General features: G+C 42.9%; 1 protein-coding gene across 1 annotated transcript in view; it reads right to left on the bottom strand.

Annotated features, from left to right (window-relative positions):
- The window catches only part of LOC144953869 (uncharacterized), a 33994-nt gene extending 12059 nt beyond the window's left edge, over positions 1–21935 (bottom strand). Inside the window, 4 exon segments of the mRNA XM_078884521.1 lie at positions 7255–7674; positions 15033–15384; positions 19489–19668; positions 21555–21935. Coding sequence (XP_078740647.1) covers positions 7255–7674; positions 15033–15384; positions 19489–19668; positions 21555–21935 — 1333 coding nt within the window.
- Positions 21936–22159: the final 224 nt, after the last annotated feature.

The following is a 22159-nucleotide window of genomic DNA, read 5'->3' as shown; positions in this document are numbered from 1 at the left end:
TGAGAGTTTACAATGTAACAGTATATCAAAAGGCGTCGATCGATGGCTTCGATCTGGTAGGTTGCATCAGAGTTTTTCATCAAAGGCGTTATCCCATCACGGGACACCAACATGCTGCGTATATAACAGTAACAGAAGCAACTACAGCAGCTACGAAACCGTTCGATGGCAAAGCAGCGACTTCTGCTTCTGCTCAAACTGCCGCCCGGCTGTTTGCAGCCGACTCTGCTCTCGTGGGACTCCACACGTCTATGGAAACAATTGAGATGATCCTATCTGAGTTGAGATTTGAGCGACTAAAGTTTACTTTGTTTAAACATAACTTAGTGTAGGTTAGTGCCATCGGTGTTTAGCGAATACTACCGAAGAATTAGTTCACACTCATTTATGACAAAATTTGTCATAATTTTGGTTGATTAAGGAGAACAAGAAACCTACCATGTCGACGAATTCTTATCATATACAGTGTACTTAACTATATTGCTAAAATAACGTCAACACTCGAATAAATTTGCAGGTCTTAGCCCACTCATATCGTTGCTTCGCAGATGCTCGAGATTGAGTGTCCTGCTGTGGTCCAAATTGTTTACTGTCATTCATTTGGCTGTTCAAAGCAGTCTGCAACCGTGAATTGTGCAGCTTGGAATAATTGAGGATATTACATCTATTTAGTTAGTTTTCGAAAACTGAGGCCAATAATTAGGAGGCAAATTACGAGCGAAAGCGATAGTATTTGCCAAGAAGGTCTTAATTAAGGTCTTCATTAATCGAAAACCATTTACGAGTTGTTTTTTGGGAATGTACAAAGTGTATAGTTGAAGGTGCTAGGTGTTTTCTTCTAACAGCTACTAACGTGCGTGTGCTGTCTGGTTTTAGGATTTGTCCATTGTTGTTATTTTTATTAAGGCTTTTTTTCTTGAGATCTGTCACTTGAGTGCTACAGTTTGTTTGAGAATTACGTCATGTGATGGTGATGTTTTGCTTCGTGAGAATTTCGCTTTGTTACAATTTGTGATTGTTATAATAATTGTAACGATTGATAAGCCTGGTTCGAAATATGGTTGTGCATTTATCAAAATAGAAAACTGTCTATTGAGTTGGAACATTCATCCAACAGTGAAAATCGTGATTCTATAACGACCGTAGTGTAATTGTAATTATATTGATCCGATCCTTGAACGTACACTATACATACATATGAGCAGAGTGCGATTCTAATCTTACCTCCGTTTATATGGTTCTAAATTAAAACACTAGTTTATAGTCGTTTAATGTTTAGTGTTATGGTTTATAGTGTTAGAGTTTACTTGTTATAAAGTACAGTTTATCCCCGGCACACTTCGGGAGTAGGGACTGGTACGTTTAGAAACGATTAACTACGGGGACCTTTCCCCTCAAGGAACACGTGTCAAGGGGAGGGGGATATGGGAAATGCAGGTATGTGATTAGTACTACATATGCCCGTGCATTATGCAGGATTAGCAGCATCAAAGGGAGGGGATATGGGAAATGCAGGTATGTGATTAGTACTACTTATGCCCGTGCATTATGCAGGATTAGCAGCATCAAAGGGAGTGGATATGGGAAATGCAGGTATGTGAATAGTACTAATTATGCCCGTGCATTATGCAGGATTAGCAGCATCAAAGGGACGGGAAGGAGTGTTAATAGTATGTAGCTGCAGTAACTAAAACCACAACGTAAACAACTAAAGTATAAACTATATAGTATCATCAGTATACTAAATATACTCTACAATAATAAATAATTGCGACTAAAGTTTGCTTTGTTTAAACATAACATTTTAAACATAACAGTGTAGGTTAGTGCCATCGGTGTTTAGCGAATACTTCCAAAGAATTAACTCACATATTTATGACGTAATTTGGCATAATTTGGGTTGATTAGGGAGAACAAGACACCTGCCATGTCGACGAATTCTTAAGTACATGTATGTGATAAGATCATAAACTAGTGTTACAGTGAATTGCGTCTTAGCCCCCTCATATCGTTCCTTCGCAGGCGCTCGAGATTGAGTGTCCTGCTGTGGTCCGGAAGTATTCGCTAAACACCGATGGCACTAATCTACAATGTTATGTTTAAACAAAGCAAACTTTAGTCGCTCAAATGTAAACTCCGATAGGATCATCGCAATTTACTATATTGCTAAAATAACGTGAACACTCGAAAATAATTGCGTCTTAGCCCCCTCATATCGTTCTTTCGCAGGCGCTCGAGATTGAGTGTCCTGCTGTGGTCCGAATTGTTTACTGCGATAACATTTGGCAGTTAAAAGCAGTCTGCAACCGTGAATTGTGCAGCTTGGAATAATTGAGGAATGCATTCATTTTAAATCGAGGACAATGGAGGGCATGGGGAACGTGTTTCTCCAGCGCTAATCCGATTTATTCAAAATAAGCGCACAATTACACACTGAGATGCACTTACATATTCATGCATGAAGCATAATGGGCACATTACCCTTCGGTATGTTAATAGACATGCGGATTGTGCCTTCCAAAATTAACAATCGAATGTAAATATCCTGAAAGACAAAGGATTGGATCCTAGGCGGGGAGTTTGAAGGCGGCTCAGAAGCAGAGCTCAATGCCATTCGAGAGGGAACTTGATGAGGTTGGACGCTCGACTCGTCGCTCTGCTGATCGCCCTTCAACCGCGAGACAACGCAGCCTGGCGAGCACAATTGCTGTGTCGACAGTTAGGCGACTTTGTGTCGGGAGAGTTCGTGGCGACATCTTCAGACGGGTTTCAGACACCGATATACCGTGAATCTGTCTATTTTCGCGGATAAACTCTTAAACGTGTTCGTCGTCAAATTGAAGGGATTTTTTTGCATCTCGGTTAGACGCGAGTGTCGTTCTTGTTTAAGCAAAATCCAAAACTCAAAGCTAAACATCATTGCAGCCGATAGCGTACTTTTGACTCGATAACACCGCTGCTGTTACTACGCTCACATGGAGCAGAGACGCTCTCCACAGCCCCACGCACACGGAGGCAAGAAGCCATTCAATTGCTCTGTGTGTGGGAAGACATTTTCACGGCCATCACATCTTCAGAGACACCAGATAACACACACGGGCGAGAAGCCGTTCCTGTGCTCTGTGTGCGGGAAGACATATGCACACTCATCACATCTTCAGAGACACCAGAGAACACACACGGGCGAGAAGCCATTCCTATGCCCTGTGTGTGGGAAGGCATTTGCACAGTCATAACATCTTTAGATTCATCAGAGAGCACACACGGGCGAGAAGCCATTCCTGTGTGTGGGAAGAAATTTGCAAACTCATCACATCTTCAGAGTCATCAGAGAACACACTGGTGAGAAGCCATTCCCGTGCTCTGTGTGTGGGAAGGCATTTGCACGGTTATCACATCTTCAAACTCATCAGAAAACACACACGGGCGAGAAGCCATTCCTGTGCCCTGTGTGTGGGAAGACATTTGCACAGTCATCAAACATGAACAGGCATCAGAAGGTCCACAGTGATAGGAAACTGAAATCAAAAGCTGAAGTTCAAGGTGCTGCAATGAGTCCTGAAGAAGTTTCCACCTTCGATCCCATGCAGTTGGATCCCGAGAGATGGCTGGATGTAATGGAGTGGCTCGAGGGTCAACCAGAGAGCTCGGTGTGACTGAAACATAATATTGCATGTGGTTACACCTATTAAACCATATCGAGTACTTTTGTGCGTATTTTTTACCATTTTAGTTTTACAGTTTTTGTGAGAGTTTCGTGACGTTCCCAGTGGTGGTTTGTAATGTCATCGGATTACTTGCTGAAGTGGCGTGATGAGCACTGGTCGTTAAGTGTTTCTGTTGAGCTAAAGTTGGAAAGCGTCTGTAGGTACATCTTTACTCAACATTTTAAACGGATTTTTTTTCAAGTATATAGTTTCTTTTGGTTGATATTAATTGACTTTAGATAACCGATTTCAGGATATACATTGATGACGCGTTCGTTGGATGTATGGCCTTGACTTCAACATAGACGCACAGGTTAACAAACGTGACGAACTAATCAGAAAATATTGGAGAATGATACTTTAACGCTTTGGTATTTCTGGAACGGATATGGTTGGCATTGTACTGTAACTGTTTGAACATAGGACATAATAAATATTCGGTTCGAATTTTAACGTCAACATTATTGCAGATGAATAAAAACGTATTTTTCACAAATGTTTGTCCGTTCTTTATTTTAAAATGTTCCTAGTAATAACGTGTTAAGCGAGTTTCAGGTGGAGGATCTCCGTCACACAAGTGTGCTCTTAACCGCAGCATCTTGGCTGTCCACCCGATTAACACGTGTTCCTTGAGGGGAAAGGTCCCCGTTGTTAATCGTTTCTCAACCTACCATTCCCTAATCCCGAAGTATGCCGGGGATACACTGTACTCTATAACATGTAAACTGTAACACTATAAACGAAAACACTAAACATTAAACGATTATAAACTAGTGTTTAAATTTAGAACCATATAAACGGAGGTAAGGTATTATAATCTCATTAGAAGCATTAGAATCGGTGTGGTCGTATTAGAATCACACTCTGCTCATATGTATGTATAGTCTCCGTGCAAGGATCGGATAAAAATGATAAAAATTACAACACACAATCGAAATGCTATATACAGTATATATACACATACAAAAATCTTAACAACCACACATGGTAACATATATACACCACATTATTTCAAATACGTATTTAAAAATATGTTTTAAATTTTTTAAAAATTTAGAATGTCGTTGTCCATGTGGGGAGATGGAGCGCAGTGGATCGTTTCGTCTAAGCTGCTTTTCGGAATCCGCGTGATAACCCAGTCACATCGACTAACTCCAGTCACAGCACCTTACCCAAACTACATCTCCCCAACAAGGCAGCCTTACCGCTGCTGTGCATTGTGTTTATGGGATAACAGAGGTGTGTATTATCACATACGCCTTGCCCAAAACGACTGATTGTCCGCTTAACAGCCTAGCCTGTAAACCACTATTGGTGATAGTGTTGTTTGAGAGCAGCTATTAAAGTCGTTTTGGCAAACGAGGTGGTGGCTGGCCAAACCATGCCTCGCTGTTGGTCTCCGGAGTGATGGCGGATTGGTGCCGCGGGACGCAGCATCTCATCCGACAGGCGTTGCAGCAGCTGGGTGATGGCATCCGTGAGTTTGTCAACTTTCTCTTCAAGTTGAGGCCGTCTCCCTCGTGGTCTCCTCCCTCTGCGCGTGCTGTGGGTTGCTCATGGCCGAGGTGGAACTGCATGTTGAATCGGGTGTAGACGTTATTTTAGCAACATTTAAGTACAGTATTGTGTTTAGAATGCGTCTCGACAAGGAAGGTGACTTGTTGGATCAGAGTTTTTCATCAAAGGCGTTATCCCATCACGGGACACCAACATGCTGCGTATATAACAGTAACAGAAGCAACTACAGCAGCTACGAAACCGTTCGATGGCAAAGCAGCGACTTCTGCTTCTGCTCAAACTACTGCCCGAATGTTTGTGGCCGGCCCTGCTCTCGTGGGACCCCACACGTTCATGGAAATAATAGAGATGATCCTGCGAGGAACCGGTGCCTGGATCCTGGTCAAATTCTTCAAAAGAAGCCAGGGACCTGCCTAATCCTTCAAGGCTGCGGTGCGAACCCTTGACGCCCCGAAATGCACAAGATTCTAACATGGGCGAGAGACGGGCGTCGAGAACCAGGTCAAAATGCGCAAGGTTGCGCTTGTAGGCTCCACGCAAAATATCAATAGTGTATATTGCTATTCATTCTACCAGCAGTGGGCAGCTTGATTCTAATACGACCATGGTGCGATTTTAATAATTTTGATGCGATTCTAAATCTGGTACCACCCAGGCCGCATTTACGACTCCCGATGTGCATCTACATTTAACATACATTCTAGCTCAGTGTTATTCGAATACTACCAAAGTTTTATTATAATCGTTTTAATCCGATCATACTCCTGCACCCCCCAATTCGCATATCCGACCACCGGTTCGCATGTCCAAAGGCCATAGATGCATATTACATGCATACGAGCGCAGTTCGCTTGCACGTACGCTATACATACATATGCGCAGAGTGTGATTTTAATACGATCACGTTGTAATTCTAATACTTGTAATGAGATTATAAAACCGTACCTCTTTTTTTGCTGTTATAAATGATTAAACTAGTTTATAGTATTTTAATGTTTCGTGTTATCGTTTATAGTGTTACAGTTCACATGTCTTAGCGTACAGGATTCACTGTATACTTGATGATTAGGAACCGTAACGTTGTGAATCGATTAATAATGGGGCCCTGTCCCCTCCAGGAACACATGTTAATGGAGAGACAGCCAACATGATGCCTGTTAAGGGCAGATGTGTGACGAAGATCCTCCACCTGAAACTCGCTTTAAACACGTTGTTGATATGAATAAATAAACGGACACACATTTGTTAAAAAAAATTTTTTATTCATCTGCAATCATTTTTAAGTCAAAACTCGAACCGAATGTATTATATCCTATGTTCAAACAGTTACAATACAATGCAAACCATATCCGTTCCAGGAATACCAACGCGTTAAAGTATCATTCCCCATTATTTCCTTATTAGTTCACCACATTTGTTCACTGTGCGTCTATGTTGAAGTCAATGCCATATATCCAACGAACGCGTCATCAATGTACACCCTGAAATCGACTATCTAAAGTCGATTATTACCAACCAAAAAAAAGTTTATACTTGAAAAAAAAACCTTTTAAAATGTTGAGTAAAGATCTAACTACAGACACATTCCAAATTTAGCTCAACAGGAACACTTAACGACTACAATTGAACCCTCTCACAACCAGTGCTCATCACACCACTTCGGCAAGTAATCCCATAAAATTACAAACCACCCCTGTGCACGTAATTAAACTCTCACAGAAACTGTTAAACTAAAATTACACACAAAAGTACTCGATACGGCTTAATAGGTATAACCACATGACGTAATATTTTTTCAGTCACCCCGAGCTCTCTGGTTGACTCTCGAGCCACTCCATTACATCCAGCCATCTCTCGGGATCCAACTGCATGGGATCGAAGGTGGAAACTTCTTCAGGACCAATTGCAGCACCTTGAATTTCAGCTTTTGATTTCAGTTTCCTATCATTGTGGACCTTCTGATGCCTGTTCCTGGTTGATGAGTCTGCAAATGTCTTCCCACACACAGGGCACTGGAATGGCTTCTCGCCCGTGTGTGTTCTCTGATGATTATGAAGATTTGATGACTTTGAAAATGTCTTCCCACACACAGGGCAAAGGAATGGCTTCTCGCCCGTGTGTGTTCTCTGATGACTATGAAGCGTTGATGAGTCTGCAAATGTCTTCCCACACACAGGGCACAGGAATGGCTTCTCGCCCGTGTGTGTTCTCTGATGACTATGAAGATTTGATGACTTTGAAAATGTCTTCCCACACACAGGGCACACGAATGGCTTCTCGCCCGTGTGTGTTTTCTGATGGTGTTGAAGAGTTGATGACTGTGCAAATGCCTTCCCACACACAGAGCACAGGAACGGCTTCTCGCCCGTGTGTGTTCTCTGGTGTCTCTGAAGATGTGATGGCCATGAAAAGGACTTCCCACACACAGAGCAATTGAATGGCTTCTTGCCTCCGTGTACGTGGGGCTGTGGAGAGCGTCTCTGCTCCATGTGAGCGTAGTAATAGCAGCGGTGTTTTCGAGTCAAAAGTACGCTATCGGCCGCAAGGATGTTTAGCGTTTATCCGCGAAAATAGACACTTACTTGGAGATTCACGGTATTTCGATGTCTGGAACCCGTCTGAAGATGTCGCCACGACCTTTCCCGACGCAAAGTCGCCTAACTGTCGACACAGCAATTGTGCTCGCCAGGCTGCGTTGTCTCGCGGTTGAAGGGCGATCAGCAGAGCGACGAGTCGAGCGTCCAACCTCATCAAGTTCCCTCTCGAAATGGCATTGAGCTCTGCTTCTGAGCCGCCTTATAACTCCCCCCTAGGATCCAATCCTTTGTCTTTCAGGATATTCGCATTCGATTGTTAATTTTGGAAGGCACAATCCGCATGTCTATTAACATACCGAAGGGTAATGTGCCCATTGTGCTTCATACATGAATATGTAAGTGCATCTCAGTGTGTTATTGTGCGCTTATTTTGAATAAATGGAAAAACACGTTCCCCATGCCCTCCATTGTCTTCGATTTAAAGTGAATGCAGCCCCGTTGCGTTCCCAAAAATCGCCGAGCTTCGGGAGTGAGCACGTACAGACGCGTAGTGACCACACTTGCAATACAATCACTCTAACATCAGTTACCAAAATCCGATCTGGTACATGGTCTCCGCTTGGTCTGGTTTGTATCCGTCATCACTCTGGAGACAAACAGCGAGGCATGGTTTGGCCAGCCACCAGCAGCTATTAAAGTCGCCAAAGCGACTTTAATAGCTGCTCTCAAACAACACTATCACCAATGGTGGTTTACAGGCTAGGCTGTTAAGCGGACAATCAGTCTTTTTGGGCAAGGCGTATGGGAAAATACACACCTCTGTTATCCCATAAACATAATGCACAGCATCGGTAAGGCTGCCTTGTTTGGGAGATGTAGTTTGGGTAAGGTGCTGTCACTGGAGTTAGGCGATGTTACTGGGTTTTCACACGGATTCCTAAAAGCAGCTTAGACGATATGATCCACTGTGCTCCATCTCCCCACATGGACAACGACATTCTCAGTTTTAAAAAAATGAATAGAAATGTTTAAATACGTTTTTTTAATCATGTGTATTGTATAAATGTTATAATGTGTGATTGGTATACTCATTGATACGACACATTCAACCAACAGTGGACAGTGTGATTTTAACACGACTATTGGGATTCGAATAATTGTAATTCGATTCTAATCCTGCATATCCTACCCCCGGTTGGCATATTAACTTACCATACGTACAACCACAGTGTGATTCTAATTAGCTCAGTGCGATTCTAATGATTAGTATGCGATTATAATCCCATACCTCCAATTATGTGGTTCTGCACTATAACAGTTAATCGTATTTTAAAGCGTAACAATGGATAGGTTGTAGTTCATAGGCTATAATATTATATTTCACTATGTTAGAGTTTAACATGTGAGAGTTTACAATGTCAGAGTTGATCAAATGCGACGATCAAGAGCGTCAATCTTAATCGACGCAGAAGCAAATACAGCAGCAGCAACATCACATTTCGAGGGCGACGCAGCTACTTCTGATTCTGCTGCTTCCGCTGCTCAGATATTTGTTGCCAGGCCCTGCTCTTGCGGGACCCCACACGTCTTTGGAAATGATTGAGATGATGATGTCTGAGCTGATAATAATTTAATAAAGAGTACTTTGTTTGTGTGTAGGTCTGTGTCATCGGGGATCAGCGAATACTGCTTATGAATGAACTCACACACCTTTATGACTGACATTGTACTAGTTTTGGTTGATCGAGACGAACAAGGCACGTGCCATGTCCAGACGAATTGATATTAACAATATTGCCCTTAAATATAATGCTAACACTGGATTAACGTTAATACTGGATTAAACATGCACATTTTAAACAGTGCCTCGCATTTATGACTAACGATTCGCATTTGCACATAACATATATTCAAGCACAGTAAAATGCGCATACGAACATATTGTTACTAGAATAATTTTAATGCGATTCTAACCCTGCAAACCCCCACAGTTCGCATATCCGTCCCCCGATTCGATTGAACGTATACTTTACAAACATATGAGCGATTAAAATGCTTCTAATGACATTCTCATACCGTAACTCCGTTTATGGTGGAATCTATTATATAAAAAAAAAAATTAAAGTCGTTTAATGTTTAGTGTTATTGTTCATAGTGTTATCAGTTTACATGTTATAGAGTACAGGTGATCCCCATAAAAACTTCGGGTTTCGGGACCAGAACGTTGTGAAACGATTTACAACGAGGAACTTTCCCTGCCAGAGCGCAAGCCGCTAATTAAAAGAACACGGGGTGGCGGGAACACGTGCTTCCATGGGCGGTCGTAGACAGGTTGTATTGCCCACAGGTGACACCGGGTACGTCCACCAAGTTGCTCCGCCCATGGCGGGGTCTTGTTGAAGTCATAGAGGTGAAATGGCCGCAGTGTGTACCCATGTAGTTATGTCCGTCCCCACCCAGACAGCTCATCCCCATGTCCTGTACAGCCCAAGTCTGGTGTGTCCGACGTGGTGGGGCACTCGGCAACGGAAACCGTACGCCAAAGGAAATGTGTTGTGGCGCCCACAGTTTCTGAGCCCCTGAGGCCCGGGGTGCCTCAAGGATCCGCCACGTGCGAGGAACCGGTGCCTGGAGCTCAGTCAAATTCTTCAAAAGAAGCCAGGGACCTGCCTAATCCTTCAAGGCTGTGGTGCGAGCCCTTGACTTACGACATTAGTGTGATTCTAAGAGGACCACGGAGTAATTCTAATAATTTGAATGCGAATCCAGTGTTAACGTTAATCCAGTGTTAGCATTATATTTAAGGACAAATTGTTGATAACAATTCGTCTGGACATGGCACGTGCCTTGTTCGTCTCGATCAACCAAAATTAGTACAATGTCGGTCATAATGGAGTACGAGTTATTTAATGAGTAGTATTCGCTGAGCCCCCAGATACTAACCTACACACAGTTATGATTAAACAAAGTAACGTTTAGTCGCTAAATTCTCAGCTCAGACATGATCATCGCAATCATGCTCCATGTGAGCGTAGTAACAGCAGCGGTGTTATCGAGTCAAAAGTACGCAATCGGCCTCGATTTAAAGTGTTTAGCGTTGAGTTTTGGATTTTGTTAACTGCTAAAACAAGAACGACACTCGCGTCTAACCGAGACGCAAAAAATTCCCGCTAATTTGACGACGAACACGTTTAAGAGTTTATCCACGAAAATAGACACTTACTTGGAGATTCACGGTATATCGGTGTCTGAAACCCGTCTGAAGATGTCGCCACGAACTCTCCGGACGCAAAGTCGCCTAACTGTCGACACAGCAATTGTGCTCGCCAGGCTGCGTTGTCTCGCGGTTGAAGGGCGATCAGCAGAGCGACGAGTCGAGCGTCCAACCTCATCAATTTCCCTCTCGAAATGGCATTGAGCTCTGCTTCTGAGCCGCCTTATAACTCCCCCCCTAGGATCCAATCCTTTGTCTTTCAGGATATTTGCATTCGATTGTTAATTTTGGAAGGTACAATCCGCATGTCTATTAACATACCGAAGGGTAATGTGCCCATAGTGCTTCATGCATGAATATGTAAGTGCATCTCAGTGTGTAATTGTGCGCCTATTTTGAATAAATCGAAAAGCTTTGTCCTCGATTTAAAGTGAATGCAGAGAAATTAGCATGTAACTTTAGAAAAGGAAGAGAGCGCCTTCTCGACGAGGGAGTGAACCCCAATAGGTAATATTATTTTACAGCGTTACAATGGATAGGTTGTAGTTCATAGGTTATAATATTATGTTTCACTATGATAGAGCTTAATATGTGAGAGTAGACAATATCAGAGTTGATCAAATGCGACGATCAAGGGCGTCAATCGGGTGAGTTTGATCAGAGGCTTGAATCAAAGGCGTCATCCCATCACGGAACATCACCACCCTGCGTATATCACAGCAACAGAAGCAACTACAGCAGCAACAACAGCAGCGACAACAACAGCAGCAACATCACATTTCGAGGGCGACGCAGCTACTTCCGATTCTGCTGCCCAGCTGTTTGTAGTCGGGACCTGCTCTCGCAGGACCCCACACGTCTTTGGAAATGATTGCGATGATCATGTCTGAGCTGAGAATTAAGTAACTCAAGATTACTTTGTTTAACCATAACTTTAGGTAGGTTAGTGTCATCGGGGCTCTGTGAATACTACTCTTGAATGAAATCAGACTCCTGAATAACCGACATTGTACTAATGTTGTACTAATTTTGGTTGATCTAGTAGAACAAGGCACGTGCCATGTCCAGACGAATTCTTATCAACAACAGTGTCCTTAAATATGATGCTAAAATAATTGTTAACGCTGGATTTAACGTGCACCTCTTAACCCCTCCCTCGCATTTACGACTAATGATTTGCATTTGCACGTAACATATATTAAAGTCCATTAAAATGCTAATACGACCATATTGTTATTCTAAAAATTGAATGCGATTCTTGCCCTGTACCCCCCCCCCCCCCCCCCACAGTTCACATATCCGACCCCCGGTTCGATTGAACAGATAATTTACATACATATCTGTATGTCCCCCAAGTTGCTCCGCCCATGGCGGGGTCAGGTAGAGGTCATAGAAGTGGGTGATCTAAAGACAGTGCATCAACTAAGGGACAAGAAAGAGAGAGTTCGAGAAGGGAAGGCGAGACCAAGTGTGGGCGAAGGTTCACGCCGAGAATGAGAGAGGGGGAGGAACGAGGTTTGGGGCTGTTTTGGCTGGTTGCTGTCTCGTCGTCGTCGTTGCTATATCGTGACGCCTGGGGTCTGAAACCGCGTTAAAGGCTAAATAAAATAACCCTCTGCAGTGTGAGTCCGGAGTCATTGCAATTGTAATGATTCATTATTTCACGGGCTAATATTGGGTTTGTGCGATTATTTTACATATTCATACTGAATATTGTTATTTGATTCCATTTAGATGAAACATTCATCCATTAGTGGACAGCTTGATATTAATACCACCAAAGGGTTATTCAAATAATTTTAATCCCATCCTGATCCTGCACCTTCCGTTTCACATATCCCACCCTTGGTTCGCACGTCCATATTACATGCATACATGTTACATACAGACATTACATTCATGCATATTACATACATGTTACATACTCACGAGTGTGAAGCTAAGAATTCGAATGAGATTCGAATATCACAATTCAATGTACGGTGTTCTAATCTGTAATACGAGTTCACAACATTATAGTTTACTATAACACTAGTTTGTAGTGTTATTTTAAAGCGTTGAAATGTATAGCTCATAGTTTAAATGTTATATTCTTAGAGGTTATAATGTTAGAGTATGCAATGTGAGTTTACAATTTGAGAGTTTGTGGACGTGCCCTATTCTCGTGGGACCCGACACGGATTTGGAAATAATTGGTATGATCATGTTTGAGCTGGGATGAGCGACTAATGTTTACTTTGATTAATCATAACTGTGTGTAGGTTAGTGCAATCGGGGCTTAGTGAATACTACTCATGAATGCACTCATACTTCTTTCGGATTTAAATTGAAATCCTGTTGGTAGAACAAGTCGCCTGCCTTTTCTAGACGAATTGTTATCTTCAAGTGCGTCCGTAAATATAGTGCTAAAATACACAGCATAGGGAAGGCTGCCTTGTTGGGGAGATGTAGTTTGGCTAAGTCGTTGTCGCCGGGTGATGACACGGATTCTGAAACAATGGAGTTAAACACTCGCTGCTTGGCCCCGTCGACAGCAGCGAAGGCTGTCATATACCGCCCCATTTACGAGTTGGCTGTATGATGTGTATAGTTGAAGGTGTTAGGTGTTGTCTTCTTCTAACAGCTATTAACGTGCGTGTGTTGTCTGTTTTTACGATTTGTCCATTGATGTTGTTTTTATTGCGGCGTTCTGTCACTTGAGTGTTGCAGTTTGTTTAAGAATTCGTCACGTGAGCGTGGTGTTTTGCTTGTGGGAATTTCGCTTTGTCACAATTTGTGATTGTCATAATAATTGTAACGATTCATAATGTCATGAGTTTATAATGGGTTTGTGCGTGTATTTATATAAATATATTCCGTCTTTTGTTTTTCGATGACATCTAGCAGTACACTATACATACATATGAGCAGAGTGCGATTCTTATACAACCAGTGTTCTTCTAATGATATTGTAATACCTTACCTACGTTTACATAGTTATAAATTAAACACTAGTTTATAATCGTTTAATGTTTAGTGTTATCGTTTATAGTATTACAGTTTACATGTTATAGAGTACAGTTTATCCCCGACATACTTCAGGATTAGGGACTGTTACGTTGATGAACGATTAACTACGGGGATCTTTCCCCTCAAGGAACACGTGTTAATCGTGCAGACAGCCAAGATGCTGCCAGTTAAGGGCACACTTGTGTGACGGAGATCCTCCACCTGAAATTCTCTTAACATAGGAACATTATAAAATAAAGACCGGACAAACATTTGTTAAAAATACGTTTTTATTCATCTGCAATCATTTTTACGTCAAAACTCGAAGGAGATATTTATTATGTCCTATGTTCACACATTTCCAGTACAATGCAAACCATATCCGTTCCAGGAATACCAAAGCGTTAAAGTATCATTCCCCATGATTTCCTTATTAGTTCACCACATTTGTTCACTGTGCGTCTATGTTGAAGTCAAGGCCATATATCCAACGAACGCGTCATCAATGTACATCCTGAAATCAGCTATCTAAAATCGATTAATACCAATCAAAAAAAGCTGTACACTTGACAAAAAAATCTTTAAAATATTGAGCAAAGATGTACCTACAGATGCATTCTAACTTTAGCACAACAGGAACACTTAACGACTACAATTGAACCCTCTCACAACCAGTGCTCATTACACCACTTCGGCAAGTAATCCGATAACATTACAAACCACAACTGTGCACGTCATTAAACTCACAAAAACTGTAAAACTAAAATGGCTAAAATTACACACAAAAATACTCGATACGGATTAATAGGTATAACCACATGACATAATATTTTTTCAGTCACCCCGAGCTCTCTGGTTGACTCTCGAGCCACTCCATTACATCCAGCCATCTCTCGGGATCCAACTGCATGGGATCGAAGGTGGAAACTTCTTCAGGACTCATTGCAGCACCTTGAATTTCAGCTTTTGATTTCAGTTTCCTATCATTGTGGACCTTCTGATGCTTGTTCATGGTTGATGACCGTGCAAATGCCTTCCCACACACAGAGCACGGGAATGGCTTCTCACCAGTGTGTGTTCTCTGATGGTTTTGAAGAGTTGACGAGTGTGAAAATGCCTTCCCACACACAGGGCACAGGAATGGCTTCTCACCCGTGTGTGTTCTCTGATGACTCTGAAGATGTGATGACTGTGCAAATGCCTTCCCACACACAGGGCACAGGAATGGCTTCTCTCCCGTGTGTGTTCTCTGATGGTCTTGAAGAGTTGACGAGTGTGCAAATGCCTTCCCACACACAGGGCACAGGAATGGCTTCTCGCCCGTGTGTGTTCTCTGGTGTCTCTGAAGAAGTGATGGTCGTGAAAAGGACTTCCCGCACACAGAGCAATTAAATGGCTTCTTGCCTCCGTGTACGTGGGGCTGTGGAGAGCGTCTCTGCTCCATGTGAGCGTAGTAACAGCAGCGGTGTTATCGAGTCAAAAGTACGCAATCGGCCTCGATTTAAAGTGTTTAGCGTTGAGTTTTGGATTTTGTTAACTGCTAAAACAAGAACGACACTCGCGTCTAACCGAGACGCAAAACATTCCCGCTAATTTGACGACGAACACGTTTAAGAGTTTATCCACGAAAATAGACACTTACTAGGAGATTCACGGTATATCGATGTCTGGAACCCGTCTGAAGATGTCGCCACGAACTCTCCCGACGCAAAGTCGCCTAACTGTCGACACTGCAATTGTGCTCGCCAGGCTGCGTTGTCTGGCGGTTGAAGGGCGATCAGCAGAGCGACGAGTCGAGCGTCCAACCTCATCAAGTTCCCTCTGGAAATGGCATCGAGCTCTGCTTCTGAGCCGCCTTATAACTCCCCCCCCAGGATCCAATCCTTTGTCTTTCAGGATATTTGCATTCGATTGTTCATTTTGGAAGGTACAATCCGCATGTCTATTAACATACCGAATTGTAATGTGCCCATTGTGCTTCATGCATGAATATGTAAGTGCATCTCAGTGTGTAATTGTGCGCTTATTTTGAATAAATGGAAAAACATTGTCCTCGACTTAAAGTGAATGCAGAGAAATTAGCATGTAACTTTAGAAAAGGAAGAGAGCGGCCTTCTCGACGAGGGAGTGAAACCCATTGGGTAATATTCTTTTACAGCGTTACAATGGATAGGTTGTAGTTCATAGGTTATAATATTATGTTTCACTATGATAGCGCTTAAGATGTGAGAGTCTACAATATCAGAGTTGATCAAATGCGACGATCAAGGGCGTCAATTGGTTAAGTTTGATCAGTCTTTGATCAAAGGCGTCATCCCATCACGGAACACCACCTCCCTGCGTATATAACAGCAACAGAAACAACTACAGCAGCAACAACAGCAGCGACAACAACAGCAGCAACATCACATTTCGAGGGCGGCGCAGCTACTTCCGATTCTGCTGCCAAGCTGTTTGTAGTCGGGACCTGCTCTTGCAGGACCCCACACGTCTTTGGAAATGATTGCGATGATCATGTCTGAGTTGAGAATTAAGTCACTCAAGATTACTTTGTTTAACCATAACTTTAGGTAGGTTAGTGTCATCGGGGCTCTGTGAATACTACTCATGAATGAAATCACACTCCTGAATAACCGACATTGTACTAATGTTGTACTAATTTTGGTTGATCTAGTAGAACAAGGCACGTGCCATGTCCAGTCGAATTCTTATCAACAACAGTGTCCTTAAATATGATGCTAAAATAAATGTTAACGCTGGATTTAACGTGCACCTCTTAACCCCTCCCTCGCATTTACGACTAACGATTTGCATTTGCACGTAACATATATTAAAGTCCATTAAAATGCTAATACGACCATATTGTTATTCTAAAAATTGAATGCGATTCTTGCCCTGTACCCCCCCCCCCCCACAGTTCACATATCCGACCCCCGGTTCGATTGAACAGATAATTTACATACATATCTGTATGTCCCCCAAGTTGCTCCGCCCATGGCGGGGTCAGGTAGAGGTCATAGAGGTGGGTGATCTAAAGACAGTGCATCAACTAAGGGACAAGAAAGAGAGAGTTCGAGAAAGGAAGGCGAGACCAAGTGTTGGCGGAGGTTCACGCCGAGAATGAGAGAGGGGGAGGAACGAGGTTTGGGGCTGTTTTGGCTGGTTGCTGTCTCGTCGTCGTCGTTGCTATATCGTGACGCCTGGGGTCTGAAACCGCGTTAAAGGCTAAATAAAATAACCCTCTGCAGTGTGAGTCCGGAGTCATTGCAATTGTAATGATTCATTATTTCACGGGCTAATATTGGGTTTGTGCGATTATTTTACATATTCATACTGAATATTGTTATTTGATTCCATTTAGATGGAACATTCATCCATTAGTGGACAGCTTGATATTAATACCACCAAAGTGTTATTCAAATAATTTTAATCCCATCCTGATCCTGCACCTTCCGTTTCACATATCCCACCCTTGGTTCGCACGTCCATATTACATGCATACATGTTACATACAGACATTACATTCATGCATATTACATACATGTTACATACTCACGAGTGTGAAGCTAAGAATTCGAATGAGATTCGAATATCACAATTCAATGTACGGTGTTCTAATCTGTAATACGAGTTCACAACATTATAGTTTACTATGACACTAGTTTGTAGTGTTATTTTAAAGCGTTGAAATGTATAGCTCATAGTTTAAAGGTTATATTCTTAGAGGTTATAATGTTAGAGTATGCAATGTGAGTTTACAATTTGATAGTTTGTGGACGTGCCCTATTCTCGTGGGACCCGACACGGATTTGGAAATAATTGGTATGATCATGTTTGAGCTGGGATGAGCGACTAATGTTTACTTTGATTAATCATAACTGTGTGTAGGTTAGTGCAATCGGGGCTTAGTGAATACTACTCATGAATGAACTCATACTTCTTTTGGATAGAAATTTGAAATAGTGTTGGTAGAACAAGTCGCCTGCCTTTTCTAGACGAATTGTTATCTTCAAGTGCGTCCGTAAATATACTGCTAAAATACACAGCATAGGGAAAGCTGCCTTGTTTGGGAGATGTAGTTTGGCTAAGGCACTGTGGCCGGGTGATGACACGGATTTTCAAACAATGGAGTTAAACACTCGCTGCTTGGCCCCGTCGACAGCAGCGAAGGCTGTCATATACCGCCCCATTTACGAGTTTGCTCTTTGGGGCTGTATAATGTGTATAGTTGAAGGTGCTAGGTGTTGTCTTCTTCTAACAGCTACTAACGTGCGTGTGTTGTCTGTTTTTAGGATTTGTCCATTGATGTTGTTTTTTTTTATTGCGGCGTTTATTTGTTGAGTTCTGTCACTTGAGTGTTGCAGTTTGTTTAAGAATTCGTCACGTGAGCGTGGTGTTTTGCATGTGGGAATTTCGCTTTGTCACAATTTGTGATTGTTATAATAATTGTAACGATTCATAATCTCATGAGTTTATAATGGGTTTGTGCGTGATTCTTATACGACCACGCTGTGATTCTAATGATATTATAATACCTTACCTCCGTTTATATGGTTATAAATTAAACACTGGTTTATAATCGTTTAATTTTTAGTGTTATCGTTTTTAGTATTACAGTTTACATGTTATAGAGTACAGTTTATCCCCGACATACTTAGGGATTAGGGACTGGTACGTTGATGAACGATTAATAATGGGGCCCTTTCCCCTCCAGGAACACATGTTAATGGGGAGACAGCCAAGATGCTGCCGGTTAAGGGCAGATGTGTGACGAAGATCCTCCACATGAAACTCGCTTAAAACACGTTGTTGATATGAATAAATAAACGGACACACATTTGTTAAAAAACGTTTTTATTCATCTGCAATCATTTTTAAGTCAAAACTCGAACCGAATGTATTATGTCCTATGTTCAAACAGTTACAATACAACGCAAACCATATCCGTTCCAGGAATACCAAAGCGTTAAAGTATCATTCCCCATTATTTCCTTATTAGTTCACCACATTTGTTCACAGTGCGTCTATGTTGAAGTCAAGGCCATATATCCAACGAACGCGTCATCAATGTACATCCCTAAATCGGTTATCTAAAGTCGATTAATACCAACCAAAAAAGCTATATTCTTGAAAAAACCCGTTTAAAATGTTGAGAAAAGATCTAACTAAAAATGCATTCCAACTTTAGCTCAACAGGAAGACTTAAACACTACAATATTGTCCGGAATTGAATCATATCACAACCACTGCTCATCACGCCACTTCGGCAAGTAATCCTATAACATTACAAACCACCATTGTGCACGTCATTAAACTCTCACAAAAACTGTAAAACTAACAAATATTACCTGACGTAATATTTGTTCAGTCATCCCTGACTCTCGGTTTGATCGTCGAGCCACTCCATTACATCCAGCCATCTCTCGTGATCCAACTGCATGGGATCGAAGGTGGAAAATTCTTCAAGACTCATTGCAGCACCTTGAACTTCAGCTTTTGATTTCAGTTTCCTATCATTGTGGACCTTTTGATGCGTGTTAAGATTTGACGACTGTGAAAATGCCTTCCCACACACAGGGCACAGGAATGGCTTATCGCCCGTGTGTGCTCTCTGATGAATCTGAAGATGTGATGACTGTGCAAATGTCTTCCCACACACAGAGCACAGGAATGGCTTCTCGCCAGTGTGTGTTTTCTGGTGTCTCTTAAGATGTGATGGCCGTGAAAATGACTTCCCACACACAGAGCAATTGAATGGCTTCTTGCCTCCGTGTGCGTGGGGCTGTGGAGAGCGTCTCTGCTCCATGTGAGCGTAGTAACAGCAGCGGTGTTATTGAGTCAAAAGTACGCTATCGGCCGCAAGGATGTTTAGCGTTGAGTTTTAGATTTCGTTAACTGTTAAAACAAGAACGACACTCGCGTCTAACCGAGACGCAAAATAATCCCGCTAATTTGACGACGAGCACGTTTAAGAGTTTATCCGCGAAAATAGACACTTACTTGGAGATTCACGGTATATCGATGTCTGGAAGCAGTCTGAAGATGTCGCCACGAACTCTCCCGACGCAAAGTCGCCTGACTGTCGACACAGCAATTGTTCTCGCCAGGCTGCGTTGTCTCGCGGTTGAAGGGCGATCAGCAGAGCGACGAGTCGAGCGTCCAACCTCATCAAGTTCCCTCTCGAAATGGCATTGAGCTCTGCTTCTGAGCCGCCTTATAACTCCACCCCTAAGATCCAATCCTTTGTCTTTCAGGATATTTGCATTCGATTGTTAATTTTGGAAGGTACAATATGCATGTATATTAACATACCGGAGGGTAATGTGCCCATTGTGCTTCATGCATGAATATGTAAGAGCATCTCAGTGTGTAATTATGTGCTTATTTTGAATAAATGGAAAAACTTTGTCCTCGATATAAAGTGAATGCAGAGAAATTAGCATGTAACTTTAGAAAAGGAAGAGAGCGGCCTTCTCGACGAGGGAGTGAATCCCAATAGGTAATATTTTTTTACAGCGTTACAATGGATAGGTTGTAGTTCATAGGTTATAATATTACGTTTCACTGTGATAGAGCTTAACATGTGAGAGTCTACAATATCAGAGTTGATCAAATGCGACGATCAAGGGCGTCAATCGGGTGAGTTTGATCAGAGGCTTTAATCAAAGGCGTCATCCCATCACGGAACACCACCTCCCTACGTTTATCACAGCAACAGAAGCAACTACAACAACAACAACAGCAGCGACAACAACAGCAGCAACATCACATTTCGAGGGCGACGCAGCTACTTCCGATTCTGCTGCCCAGCTGTTTGTAGTCGGGACCTGCTCTCGCAGGACCCCACACGTCTTTGGAAATAATTGCGATGATCATGTCTGAGCTGAGAATTAAGTCAATCAAGATTACTTTGTTTAACCATAACTTTAGGTAGGTTAGTGTCATAGGGGCTCTGTGAATACTACTCATGAATGAAATCACACTCCTGTATGACCAACATTGTACTAAATTTGGTTGATCGAATAGAACAAGGCACGTGCCACGTCCAGACGAATTCTTATCAACAACAGTGTCCTTAAATATGATGCTAAAATAAATGTTAACACTGGATTAAACGTGCACCTCTTAACCCCTCCCTCGCATTTACGACTAATGATGTGCATTTGCACATAACATACATTCAAGCACAATAAAATGCTAATACGACCATGTCCTGGAAACCAATGCAATGTCAACCCATGAGGACTGTCTGGATGAAAACCAGCATGGAAGGGGCCCAGTGTGGGGCCGGCTATGCTAATGACATAGTCCCGTGTGTGTGTGTGTGTGATGTGAGGTCTCCTGGCAGCAGTCATTCTCAGCTGTAGTCCTGGCATCTGCTGCTCAGCTTCATTCCCCAGCTGTGGTCCCAGTGGCACCGTCTCTCTGGGGACCCGTGTGGTGTGTGTAGCGAGTATCACGGGGTGGGCGGGTAGTGTGGTGATAGTCACGGTTGGCACCGATGCACGACCACCGCCACCACCCCTACTGGGCGGTGGACCTGTCACCACAAAGCAGCACGCGGCGGAGGAGTGAGGCGATCGCTCTCGCCACGCGAGCGAGGCCCCCTCGCTTCCTCTTTTTTTCGTGCATCTCCACCTGCACCTCTTCCGTTTTCTCCTCCGTCTCATCCTCCTCCATCCCCTCTTCTTCATCCTCCGCCACCATCTTATCCTCCTCCTCTTCCTGCGCCACCTCCATCATCTCCATCTTCTTCTCCTCCGCTAGCACCATCTCTTTCTCCTTCATCTCCTCCTCAACTTCTGGCACCACCATCTCCGCCACCGTCTTCTCTTCCTCCTCTACCACCACTGTTGCCCCTTTGTCCGTCGTCTCCATGTCCTCCACCACGACCATCTGTTCATCCTTTGTTGTCTCCTTGTCCTCCATCTCCGTATTGTCTTTCTCCTCTCCCTCCATGTTCTCCTCCATTGTCACCATCACAATCTCGTCCTCCTTTGCCTTCTCTTCCTCCGATTTCTCCTCCTCTGTCTCTACCTCATACTCCATCATCTCCTTCACCTCTTCCTTCGTCTCCTTCTCCATAACCTCTGTCTTCACTTCAAAGGCCTGGACGAGTGAGGAAGAGGGCTGAGCTGGCTCAGATCTGTGAAGAGACAACACGACACCGTTCCACCTTGCTGCTACGGCAGACA

This window comes from Lampetra fluviatilis (genome assembly GCF_964198595.1).
Source record: "Lampetra fluviatilis chromosome 74 unlocalized genomic scaffold, kcLamFluv1.1 SUPER_74_unloc_1, whole genome shotgun sequence".
Lineage (NCBI taxonomy): Eukaryota > Metazoa > Chordata > Hyperoartia > Petromyzontiformes > Petromyzontidae > Lampetra > Lampetra fluviatilis.
This window is presented reverse-complemented; position numbering and strand designations above follow the sequence as displayed.